We start from the raw sequence: 13,393 nt of genomic DNA on the forward strand, positions 1-13,393 counted from the left end.
AGGTCTAGGCTGCGGTGGCCGGGAGCGGCCACTGCACTCCAGTCTGGGCGACAGAGTGAGACTCCAGCTCAAACAAAACAAAACAAAACAAAAACAAATAACTACTCCATAGTCAGGTTTTTCCAGTTGTCTGAAAATGAGTTTTCGTACAGTTGGTTTGTTAAAATCTGAATCTAAACAAGGCCTTTATATCACATTTGGGTTTTTTTTTTTTTTGGAGTTGAAGTCTCACTCTGTTGCCCAGGCTGGAGTGCAATGATATGCTCATGACCACCGCAGCCTCGACCTGCTGGGCTCAGGTGATCCTTCTGCCTCAGCCTTACAAGTAGCTGGAACTGCAGGCACTTGCTAACACGCCTTACTAATTTTTGATTTATTTTGGAGACAAGATCTCACCAAGTTGTCTGGGCTGGTCTCGAGCCCCTGAGCTCAGGCAATCCTCTCGCCTTGGCCTCCCAACATACTGGGATTACAGGGTTAAGCCACATTTGATTTTGATTTTTTTTTTGAGTTGGAGTCTCACTCCGTCGCCCAGGCTCGAGTGCAGTGGCATGCTTACAGCCTCCCCCATGTCAATCTGCTGTGCTCTGGCGCTCCTTCCGCCTCAGCCTTCCAAGTAGCCAGTGCACGCCACCACGCCCGGCTAATTTTTTATTTATCGTAGAGATGAGGTCTCGCCAAGTTGCCTGGGCTGGTCTTGAACCCACGGGCTCAGGCTGTTCACTTGCCTTGGCCTCCCAAAGTGCTGGGATTATAGGCTGAACCACCGACTTGATGTTTGTTTTAATGTAATGCATTTTGTCTTTTCCTCCCAACTTTTTTTTTCCATGTCATTGTTTTGTTGCAGAAATGGGTCAGTGTCCTGTGGAATGTCCCACATTCTGAATTTATCTGTTTGTTTCCTTGTAGTGTCATTTAATATGTCCTCTCTCTCCCTATACTTTCTATAAATGGAAGTTTGCTCTAGAGGCTTGATTAGATTCAGATTGTGCTTTTTTGATAAGAGTATTTCATAATTGGTGCTATATATCTCATATTACTTCTCAGCAGAAAATGCACTGTGTCATCTGGTCATTCCACTTTAGTGGTACTAAGGGTAATCAGTAGGTTTAGGTAGTGAGAACTCAATCTCTCCATTGTAAAGTTCCTCATTGATTATTGCCTTAATTATTTCATTAGAGTTTTTAAAATGCTGATTACTCTCATTTCTTCACACTTATTAACTAGAATTCCTCTAAAAATAACTTTTTCTTATCAGCTAAGGCTAGTTATCTTGAAATACAGTTTGTGGGAAAGACAGGATAAATATTCTTACCTTTTATTGCCAATTTTCGAAATAAAGAATTGGTGCCCTAATTGCTTCCAGTGATGTCTAATGAAATCATTGTTAGATTTTATTTATTTAGTATGAATTTTTAGATTTAGTGTGATATATTATGTTTTTGGTGCTCAGATTGTTCCATCTTTGGCCAATGGAAGCTCCTTCATGTCTGCTCCTGTATACCTTTTCTGCAACCCTTTTTTTTTTTGAGTTGTAGTCTCTGTTGCCCACGCTGGAGTACAGTAGCACACTCATGGCCATCCCAGCATCAACCCGCTGGGCTCAGGTGATCCTTCCACCTCAGCCTTCCAAGTAGCTGGAACTACAGGTGTGTGCTATCACACCCGGTTAATTTTTTTTTTAATTTATTGTAGAGACGAGGTCTTGCCAAGTTGCCCAGGCTGGTCTTGAACTCGTGGGCTCAGACAATCCCCTCGCCTTGGTCTCCCAAAGTGCTGAGCCCAGCTGCAATATTTTAGGATAGCATCCCTGCTTTTTGGTACAATAAGATGTCCTGGTCTCCTCTTTGTATATTTCCTACACTAGATCTAGTATAAGCCATTTCCCCAAGGAGTTCTCTTTTTTCAGTGAGAGATGTCCTTTAAGGATCCTGATCTGGGTGTTGGGTGTAATCGTCGCCTGCAGGCCTTTACGTTGGCCTTTAATCCTACTTCATCAGTAGTTTCAGAGATTCAAACAGGTTTCTGGGTATTAATGCTTATTTCTCTTTTGTAGCAAACATTAAAAAAAAAATCTATCTATTATACATTTATTTATCTACTGTATACTGTGGCAGAGGATATGTGCAGGATTTGAGGCATTTCTAAAATTATACACTGGTGTAGTAATTGTAAGAAAAATACTGGTTTTACAGCTTGCTGATGTTTTGTTTTGTTTGCTTTTTTCCAAAGCTTCTTTAGCAAGGCCTAAACTTTTTATACTTCCCCTCCTCCCACTGCATCACTGAGACTTCTAGCTATAAGCCATTTTCTAAACCTTGAGAGCATTTCAGTTTCTATCCAGTGTCGTATAGAATGGTAATTTTGGAACATTTACACTCTCTGATTCCTACATCACATCACATTCCTAAGCCTGATATGTGAGCAGATATGAGAAAGAAGGGATATAATCATATTTGGTTTACTGAGGTACTGCTATTTGGCAGTTCAGTAAATACCTTATTTATATTGGGATTGATCTTGAAAGGGAAATTTGTTACTACTAATTTGTTTTTCACTTTATGCTTTGTGGTTGTTTGTATGTAATTTCAATTGACATTTATTTGCATACAAAGTCTTTCAATTGCCTTTTTATTTGTCATGTTAGGACTTTAGTTCCTAGAGAGAATGACTGATTCTTGTTTAATATACCTCTGTTGTCCCAACATTTAGCTATTTTTATGTGGATATTGATAATGGTAATTCTTAGGAAATGGAGGTGCCTAGTGATCCCAGCCTGAGACATGGATCATCTGGAAAATAAACAAAAATAATTATGTAGCCTGAATAAATTGACAAACAATATTTTAAGTTTGAGAAGCAAAGATGTAGATCTTGTGTGTTAATGGCCTATGTTAAATGTAGTTTGAATGTGTGAAACTGGATAGTTGAGAATTTGTTTTCTTTTTAGGGTCTATTCTGTCAAACACATTTCTTGTAAGTGGTGTTAAAAAAAGACCTGTATGAGCTGGGCTCGGTGGCTCAGCCTATAATCCTGTGCTTTGGGAGGCTGAGGTGAGTGGATTGCCTGAGCCCACAGGTTCAAGACCCGCCTGGGCAACTTGGCGAGACTTCATCTCTACAATATATCAAAAATTAGCCAGGCGTGGTAGCACGCACCTGTAGTTCCAGCTACTTGGAAGGCTGAGATTGGAAGGATCGCCGGAGCCCAGCAGGTGGAGGCTGCGGTGGCCGGGAGCGGCCACTGCACTCCAGTCTGGGCGACAGAGTGAGATGCCGACTCAAAAAAAACCCAAAAAGACCTGTATGGAATGAAGTCATATTTCAGAGGGGAAAGCTGATGTTTAAGGAGAGACTATTAACAGATTATATTGGAAGGCAGAAACTCATATTTAGAGATCACAGCTGTTTGGATCAGATATAGGTATTTTTTCCCTTTTGTTTTAAACTTATGTATACATGCATGAATGTACATATGTATATAAAGAAGGGTAGCTATGGACCAAGAGGGTGATTTTTGTGAAGCCAAATGGCAAAACCTCTTCCCCCTCACACCTATGCATATACCTGCCTTTTCCCACAGCATTGTGATTTCGTTTTCCTGAAACTAATCTATCCTATTGATACCTTAGGCTATTGCAGCTAAGGTTGGCATGGACAGTACGACAGTGAATTACTTTGCCTTATTTGAAGTGATCAATCATTCCTTTGGTAAGTACCAGTAGCTAATATTAAGTTTTCTTTGGGGATATTTTATTCTAATATGGTGAGACTGAAACTGTTTGCCTAGAGAAGTGCTTGAAGACAAGGGTAGATCTCACTCATTAGGACTGTCGCTAACAAGCAGGCCAGGCATAGTCCATGAAGCCCAAGACATAAGGATGTCTAATCTTTTTCCTCTTTTGCAAGTATAGGTTATAAGCACGCAATATTAGATACTTTCATGAAGTTATTTAAAGTCAGAGGTTCAAAATTCTTATATTCCAGTGAAATAGCCTTAAGAAATGGGATATTCTCTTTAGCCACATGTTGTTTTAGTATGCTTTATTATTTTAAAAAGACTTTTAAGCATATCTTTTTGTTTTCAGAAGTTAGAAAGAGCTATATTGCTTAAAAGCCTTTGTTTTAATACATACGTTTAAGTTTCTAGGTGAATACAGTTCCTCTTCCAGTAATACTTTATTGCATGATGACAGGAAGTTCTCTTATAAAAGCTAGGGATGGGCCGGACTTGATGCCTCAGCCTGTAGTTCCAGCACTTTGGGAGGCTATGGCAAGTGAATCGCCTGAGCCTGCGGGTTAGAGACCAGCCCGGGCAACTTGGCGAGACCTCATCTCTCCAATAAATCAAAAATTAGCCAGGTGTGGTAGCACATGCTGGCTGCTTGGGAGACTGAGATGGAAGGATCACCGGAGCCCAGCAGTTCGACACTGCGGTGGCTGTGAGCGTGCCACTGCACTCCAGCCTGGATGACAGAGTAATACTCCAACTCAAAAAAAAAAACCTTGAAAACCAAATATGGCTTAAGCCTGTATCCCAGCACTTTGGGAGGCCAAGGCAAGTGGATTGCCTGAGCCCGCGGGTTTGAGACCAGCCTAGGCAACTTGGCGAGACCTCATCTCTACGATAAATTAAAAAATTAGCCAGGTATGGTAGCGCAACCTGTAGTTCCGGCTACTTGAAAGGCTGAGGCGGAAGGTTCACTGGAGCCCAGCAGGTCAACTCTGGGGTGGCCATGAGCGTGCCACTGCACTCCAACCTGGGCAACAGAGTAGGACTGCACCTCAAAAAAAAAAGCTAGGGATGGGATGGTGGCCACATTGGTTGTATTGAGACTACAAAGGGGAGCGAGTCTGAAGACTTACTCTGAATGACATAGATTTCCTCCAGTCTGTGGGTCTCTCTTCCCTATCAAACATATTTATACAGGGCTAAGTCCAGAAATGACATAGATATTATTAGTTGATCAGACCTTCCTCATCCCAGAAAGGGGAAGAGCTTGTTATATTTGGGCTGCCTTGCCATCATAGGTCCAGGCAGAATTTTGATTCTCCTCAAGCAGCCATCTCCCTATTATTCTTTTTCTTACCAATTCCCAGCAGCCTAACTAGGCAGATATAAATTATGTTACAAAGGATTGCTAAGGGGATTATATCCAACAACACATCTCAAGGATCATTCACCACAGCCAGGCAGGTTTCATTCCCAGGATGTAGGGCTGGTTCAACATTTGCAAGACCATTAACAGCTGTGAAAACAAGAACCATGCGATTATCTCATTAGATGCAGAAAAAGCATTCGATAAAATCCAGCATTCCTTCTTGATAAAAACCCTCGAATACCTCGGCATCAAAGAAACAGTCCTCAAAACTAAATAAGAGTTGTCTATGACAAACCTGCAGCCAACAACATTTAATGGGCAAAATCTGGAAGCATTCCCTCTAAGAACTGGATCAAGACAAGGATGCCCACTCTCCTCTCTCCTATTCAACAGTACTGAAGTCCTAGCCAGAGCAGTCAGGCAGGAGAAGGAAATCAGGGGTATCCAAATAGGAAAAGAGGAAGTTAAGCTGTCACCCTTTGTGGATGATATAATTCTATACCTAGAAAACCCTAGAAAGTCTGTCAAAAACCTCCTCACACTGATAAATGACTTTGGTAAAGTCTCGGTATACAAATCAGTGCACAAAACACGGTTGCATTTCTATACACCAACATCAGGCAGACTGAGAACCAAATAAAAAACACAATCCCATTCACAATAGCTACACACACACAAAAAGAAATACTTTGGCGTCCACCTAACCAGAGAAATAAGCCGGGCTCGGTGGCTCAGCCTATAATCCCACGCCTTGGGAGGCTAAGGTGAGTGGATTGCCTGAGCCCGCGGGTTCAAGACCCGCCTGGGCAGGCGAGACCTCATCTCTACAATAAATCAAAAAATTGGCCGGGCGTGGTAGCACGCGCCTGTAGTTCCAGCTACTTGGAAGGCTGAGGCGGAAGGATGGCCGGAGCCCAGCAGGTCGAGGCTGCGGTGGCCGGGAGCAGCCACTGCATTCCAGTCTGGGCGACAGAGTGAGACTCCAACTCAAAAAAACCCCAAAACAAACAAACCAAAAAAACCCCAGAGAAATGAAAGACCTTTACAATGAGAACTATAAAACACTGCTCAGAGAAATCAAGGATGACACAAACAAATGGAAAAACATCCCATGCTCATGAATTGGAAGAATCAATATTGTCAAGATAGCCATCCTACCTAAGGCAATCTACAGATTCAATGTTATCCCTAACAAATTGTCAACATCATTTTTCACATACCTAGGAAAGATAATACAGAATTTCATATGGAAACAGAAAAGAACTCAAATAGCCAAAGCAATCCTCAGCAAAAGGAACAAAGCTGGAGGTATCACGCTTTGAGACTTTAAACTATATTGCAAGGCTATAGTAATCAAAACAGCATGGGATTGGTATAGGAATAGGCACATAGACCAATGGAACAGGACAGAATCCAGAAATAAAAAATCAGTCCCTCAACCACTCATCTTTGACAAAACCATCAATAACAAACACCGGGGAAAGTAAACCATATTTAGCAAATGGTTCTGAAAAAACTGATTAGCCACATGCAGAAGCATGAAACTGGACCCCTACCTATTACCATATAAAAAAATCAACTCAGCCAGGCGTGGTGGCTCAGCCTATAATCCCAGCACTTTGGGAGACCGAGGCAAGAGGATTGCCTGAGTCCAGGAGTTGAGACCTTGTCTCTACAATAAATCACAAAAAACTAGCCGGGTGTGGTGGTGTGCATCTGTAGTTACAGCTACTTGGAAGACTGAGGTGGAAGGATCGCCGGAGCCCAGCAGGTCAAGGCTGCAGTAGCTGTGAGTGTGCCACTGCACTCCAACCTGGACAACAGAGTGAGACTCCAACGCAAAAAAAAAAAATCAACTCAAAGTTGACCTCAGACTATACGAATCTTAGAAGAAAATGTAGGGAACACCCTTCTGGATATATTCTGGATGTAGGAGCAGGCAATGAATTCATGACCAAGAGCTCAAAAACAATTGCAGTAAAAGCTAAGATAGACAAGTGGGTCCTTATCAAACTGAAAAGTTTTTCACAGCAAAAGAAACCATCAAAAGAGTAAAGAGACAACCTATGGAATGGGAAAAAATATTTGCAAACTATGCATCGGACAAGGCCTAATATCCAGAATCTACAAGGAATTCAAATGAAATGAAAGGAAAAATACAAATAACTCCGTTAAATAGTGGACAAAGGACATGAACAGACACATCTCAAAGGAGGACATGCAAGCCGCCTATAAACACATGAAAAGATGCTCAGACTCACTAATCATCAGAGAAATGCAAACCAAAACTACAATGAGATACCACCTAACAACAGTAAGGATGGCCATCATTAATACGTCAAAAAATAGCAGGTCCTGGTGTGGCTGTGGAGAAAAGGGGATGCTTCAACACTGTTGGTAGGAACGTAAACTATTTCATCCTAGTTCACCAGCGTAAACTATTGGTGTGGCAATTCCCCAAAGAACTAAAAATTGAACTTCCATACAATCCAACAACATGCCTCCTGGGAATATACCCAGAGGAACGTAAATTGCTTTACAAAAATAGGCACCTGCACACACATGTTTATTGCAGCACTATTCACAATAGCAATAACATGGAAGCAATCCAGATGTCTGCTGAAAGTGACCTGGCTAAAGATAATGTGGTGTATATACACGATAAGAATATTATGCAACCATAAAGAAGAACAAAATCATGGCCTTTGCAGCAACTTGGATGCAGCTGGAGACCATCATACTAAGTGAATACCACATATTCTGATTTATAAGCGGACCCTGAACACTAGTCACGCTAGCACAAGTGTGAGATCAGCAGATACTGGACACTGCCTGAAGAGGGAGGGGGGAAAGGAGGGGGGAGGGGAGCATGTGGCAACACATTGGGTACTTGGTCTACTATCATGCAGAGAGAGGGCCAGCTAGAAACCCATACATAGCCGGACTTGGTGGCTCAGCCTGTAATCCTGTGCATTTGGGAGGCTGAGGTGAGTGGATTGCCTGAACCCGCGGGGTCGAGACCCGCCTGGGCAACTTGGCGAGACCTCATCTCTACAAAATCAAAAAAAATTAGCCAGGCGTGGTAGCGCGCACCTGTAGTTCCAGCTACTTGGAAGGCTGAGGCAGAAGGATCACTGGATTCCAGCAGGCGAGACTGCGGTGGCGGGGAGTGGCCACTGCACTCCAGTCTGAGCGATAGAGTGAGATTCCAGCTCAAAAAAAAAAAAAAGAAACCCATACTTCACCTGCATGCCACATACTTATGTAGTAAATCCCTACCTGTACCCTATGACTATAAAGTAATTTTTTAAAAGAATGCAATATATATTCATTCTTAAAAAAAAAAAGAGAGACCCTTCCAACAAGACCATGTAGCAGAGTATTTTAGAAAGCAGGTTCAAAGGTTCCAATCCATCCCTGCCACTTTGTAGCTTTGTGACTGAAAGCACCAGACTTTACCCTCTGAACCTCAGTTTCTCAGATGTAAGATGGAACCAGTGACAGTCCCTACCTCCAGTTGTTGTGAGAATTCAGTGAGATATAATATGTACAGTAAACTTGTGCACATGTCTGGCTCATAAGAATTGAAATAAATTCCAGCTGCCTTCATCATTGTTAAAAAACAAAGGATTACTAGGGTACCAGGACACTTGGATTCTTATCCTTTTCTAAGCTTTAGTTTCTCTAAACATGGGAAATATTAAATCTGTCTTTTGTAGTGTTATAAAGACAAGTAAACATCAAGAGAGGAGAAAACTCAGCCTTTCCAAGGAAAGGCAGTATAGAAATTAAGATTGGTGGTTTTATCCTGCTTGTGTGATTGTTAGGAAGAGGAAGTAACATCACTCAGAATACACTTTGCACTTAGGGCTTTGGGGGTGGGGTGGGAAGAGCCTTTCAGCACTTAACAATAAAAGCAGTTCATTGAGAATTGCCACATGAGAGACTATGGATGCACTGTAGCTGGGAAAGATGTTCAGTGGACATCAGCTATAAATTACTAGCTGAATTGGAGTTGGTGCTGTCTGCAAAGTCATGTCAACTGAAGGATCTGTGTCTTAGGCCCTTTTGTATTGTTATAGGAATACCCGAGGCTGGGTAATTATTTAAAAAAAAGGGTTATTTGGCTCATGATTCTGTGTTCTGGAATGTTCGGGACTGGGCATCTGTTGAGGGCGTCAGGTTGCTTTCACTCATGGTGTGTGCAGAGATCCCATTAGCCCCTACCTCCAACACTGGGGATCAGATTTCAGCATGCGCTTTAGAGGGGACAGATATCTAAACCATGGCAACCGTCATTCAAGTGATAGGTTTCGATTTGCTTGAGACTTGACTGGCCATAGTCAGAGCTAGAAGGGTTAGATTTGGTTAGACAATTGGCTGTTTTATGCTCCCAAGGCAGAGCTCCTTGATGGATGTGAGCTGATGTTCTGGTTATTGTCTAGGGAAATTTCTTATATTTTTTTCGCTCTAACTTTCTGTATTTGTTTTTCCTTCAGTACGTAAGTTGGCACCTAATGAATTTCCCCACAAACTCTACGTCCAGAATTACACATCAGCTGTGCCAGGCACCTGCTTGACCATTCGGAAGTGGCTTTTCACAACAGAAGAAGAAATCCTTCTGAATGACAATGACCTTGCTGTTACCTACTTCTTTCATCAGGTAGGTGAATTGACCGCCCTGAAAAACCTGTTTTCTTTTTCTTTTCTTTTTTTTTTTTTGAGTTGGAGTCTCATTCTGTCACCCAGGCTGGAGTGCAGTGGCCTGACCATGGCTCACCGTAGCCTCCAACTCCTGGGCTCAAGCAGTCCTCCCTCCTCAGCTTTCCAAGTAGCCAGGACTACAGGCACCTGCCACCACATCCAGTTAATTTTTTTGTAGAGTTGCGGTCTCTCTGTGTTGCTCAGACTAGTCTCAAATTCCTGGTCTCAAACAATTCTCCCACCTCAGTCTCCCAAAGTACTAGGATTACAGTTGTGAGCCATTGACCCAGCCCTGATTTCTTTTTCTGTTTGAACATAGTTGATAATTTGCCAAGTTGCTGGGTACAGTGACTCACGCCTGTAATCCCAGCACTTTGGGAGGCAGAGGTGAGAGGGTTGCCTGAGTCCAGGGATTCCAGAGCAGCCTGGGCAACATGGCGAGACCTCATCTCTAAAAAAATTTTTTTTTTTTTTTTGGAGTTGGAGTCTCACTCTGTTGCCTAGACTGGAGTGCAGTGCCTGCTCCCGGCCACCATAGCCTCGCCTGCTGGGCACCAGCGATCCTTCCGCCTCAGCCTTCCAAGTAGCTGGAACTACAGGCACGTGCTACCATGCCTGGCTAATTTTTGATTTATTCTAGAAATGAGGTCTTGCTAAGTTGCCCAGGTGGGTCTCGAACCCGGGGCTCAGGCAATACACTCACCTCAGCCTCCCAAAGGCACGGGATTACAGGCTGAGCCACCGAACCCGGCTTAAAAAAATTTTTAAAAGAAAGAAAAAATTTTTGCTAAGTCATTGTGAATCCTTGGGTGAACTGCTTTGCTCCTGGGTCTCAGTTACATTTGTAAAGTATTCTATACCATTGTACAAAAAGATAAGTTTCAGAAGTAAAGATATCTTAGAGTTAAAAAAAAATTTATTTCATTTTTTTTAAACAACAGAAGATAAGCATTGTGACTATGTACGTTTCCCAAAAATTTTTGTCAATATTATACATACATACAGTTTAAAGCACCAAATAGTTTATTATGAGAAATTGTAGTTGCCTCCACTTCCCCTCATCTTCCCCACAGGCAGGCACTTTCATTTCTTTTAGCTTTGTTTTTTGTTGTCATTTGTTATTGTTTGGTATTTACTTCCATGTCTCTATTATAACTTGGCTGTATTACTCCTACTTAATTTTTTAGATTCCAGCTGTATCTTTTAATTTCCTGCTATTGAAGATGGGACGCTAGCTGTCTCTCCTCCCTCATTCCCACCATATACCCATACCTTTTTTTCATTTCTCCCATCTTCTTAATATAGTCAGATTATAATATTTCTTAGATCAGTGTTCAGTGTTTACATTATTGTGACTCTATACATAATGAAATGTACAGCAAAGTCCTATAATAAATAAAGGAGTAAACTGTCTTTACTTTTCACTTCCATTACATGTTGTTTTTCCTCAGCTAATAATTGCCCTCCTTTTTCATTTGCTTTATTTTCTGTACACTTAACAATTAATTGAGCTCCATACTCTTTACCAATTGTCTGAATCACCTCTAAAGACATTCAGTTCAAGGCCAGGTGCAGTGGCTCAAACCTGTAATCCCAGCACTTTGGGAGGCCAAGTTGAGTGGATTGCCTGAGTCCGCGGGTTCGAGACCCGTCTGGGCAACTTGACGAGACCTCATCTCTACAATAAATCAAAAAAAATTAGCCAGGCGTGGTAGCGCGCGCCTGTAGTTCCAGCTACTTGGAAGGCTGAGGCGGAAGGATCACCGGAGCCCAGTAGGTCGAGGCTGCGGTGGCCAGGAGTGGCCATTGCACTCCAGTCTAGGTGACAGAGTGAGACTCCAACTCAAAAAAAAAAAAAAAAATTTGTTGGGCATGTTAGCGTGCACCTGTAGTTCCAGCCATTTGGAAGGCTGAGGCGGAAGGATTGCCTGAGCCCAGCAGGTCGATGCTGGGGTGACCATGAGCGTGCCACTGCACTCCAGCCAGGGTGATGGAGTGAGACTCCAACTCAAAAAAACAAAAAAAGACATTCAGTTCAGATCCATCAGGTATGTCATGGGTTTCCACTTTCTGAAGGAATCTCCTGAGGAGTCTTTTTCCTCCTCTGCTCTGGGGCACAACTGTCATTCTGTGATTGCCCTTCACTACCATCTTCTGTTTCCAGCGCTAGAGTACATGGTGTTTGATTTGGTTTTTTGCTTTACCCCCTTATTTTGGTAGAATTCATTCTCAGAGCTTCTCAAGAAAGGGTCCATGGAGGTCAACATTTAAAAATTTTGCATCTGAAGATACCTGTATTCTGCCTTCACATTTGATTGATGTTAGTTTTGGATATAGAACTCTATATGATTTAACTTCAGAAATTTTAAAGAATTATCTTCCAGCTTCTAGTGTTGCTGTTAGGAATTCCAAAGCCATTCTTTTTTCTGTACCGTTTTGTGTGACTTTTTTTTCTCCAGAAGCTTATAAGATCTTTTTGTCTCCATTGGTGTAAAATTTCACAAATCTGTACCTTGCTGGGTATCTGTTTTCATTTATTGTGTCGAGTCCTCTGTGAGAGGACATTTGTGTCCTTCTGATCTAGCAAATTTTATTAAATTATTAAATTTCATTTTCTGTTCTCTTTTGTGAAACTCCTATTATTTGAATATGAGATTTTAAAATCTGCCCTGTCATCTTCTTGTCTTCACTCACATTTTAAATTTCTCTATCTTCTTACTCTACTTTCTAGAAAACTTACTCAGATTCATCTTCTAGTCTTACTGTTTTCATGTGTGCTGTTATAGTTTTAATTTTTTAAAAATGTGCTTTTGTTCTCTGAATATTCTTTTTATACATAGTATTCTGTCCTTATTTTGTGGTTGTAATATTGTTTTCTCAACTTGAGAATATTAAAATTTGCATTTTTTTCTTTTGAAGTTTTCTTTTCTGCTTTGTCCCTCTCTTTTATTGTTGGCTTCTTTGTTTTGGTGTTCCTCTGACACAGCTGTCTCAGATTTAAGATTGGGAGACCACATGGCTGAGGGGGAGCTCAGCATGTGAATACATCGCGTTGATTATGAGCTTGACTATAGAGAAACTCAGGCTCTAGGCTTCGCTGGCATTGGAGAGGGAAGTCATCTGGTTGTAGGGATTAAAGGAGAGGGCCTGAGAATGTGATTGTTTCTTCAGTGGGCTTTCCATCCATCTTCCTTATGTCAGTGCATCTTACCACCTCTTCTACATGACCACCCCACACTGCCAATTCCAGAATATTTAGAAATGTGGTGGGCTGGGCTCAGTGACTCAGCCTGTAATCCCACCACTTTGGGAGGCCAGAAGGGAAAGGTGAGTGGATTGCCTGAGCCCACTGGTTTGAGACCCACCTGGGTGACTTGGCGAGACCTCATCTCTACAATAAATTTAAAAAATTTAGCCGGGCTCGGTGGCTCAGCCTATAATCCCGCACCTTTGGGAGGCTGAGGTGAGTGGACTGCCTGACCCCGCAGGTTCAAGACCCGCCTGGGCACTGAGACCTCATCTCTACAATAAATCAAAAAATCAGCCGGGCGTAGTAGCACATACCTGTAATTCCGGCTACTCGGAAG

At 42.1% G+C, this 13,393-nt stretch overlaps 1 protein-coding gene across 2 annotated transcripts in view; it reads left to right on the plus strand.

Annotated features, from left to right (window-relative positions):
• SNX27 (sorting nexin family member 27) overlaps nt 1-13,393 on the plus strand; it is a 90,205-nt gene that overhangs the window by 50,429 nt on the left and 26,383 nt on the right. For both annotated transcript variants that reach the window (XM_008065814.2, XM_008065813.2), the window contains exons 6-7: nt 3,633-3,711; nt 9,602-9,765. In XM_008065814.2, coding sequence (XP_008064005.1) covers nt 3,633-3,711; nt 9,602-9,765 — 243 coding nt within the window. The remainder of the gene's footprint in view (nt 1-3,632; nt 3,712-9,601; nt 9,766-13,393) is intronic.

This window comes from Carlito syrichta, unplaced genomic scaffold (assembly GCF_000164805.1).
Source record: "Carlito syrichta isolate Samal-C Ts95f unplaced genomic scaffold, Tarsius_syrichta-2.0.1 Scaffold308805, whole genome shotgun sequence".
Taxonomy (NCBI): domain Eukaryota; kingdom Metazoa; phylum Chordata; class Mammalia; order Primates; family Tarsiidae; genus Carlito; species Carlito syrichta.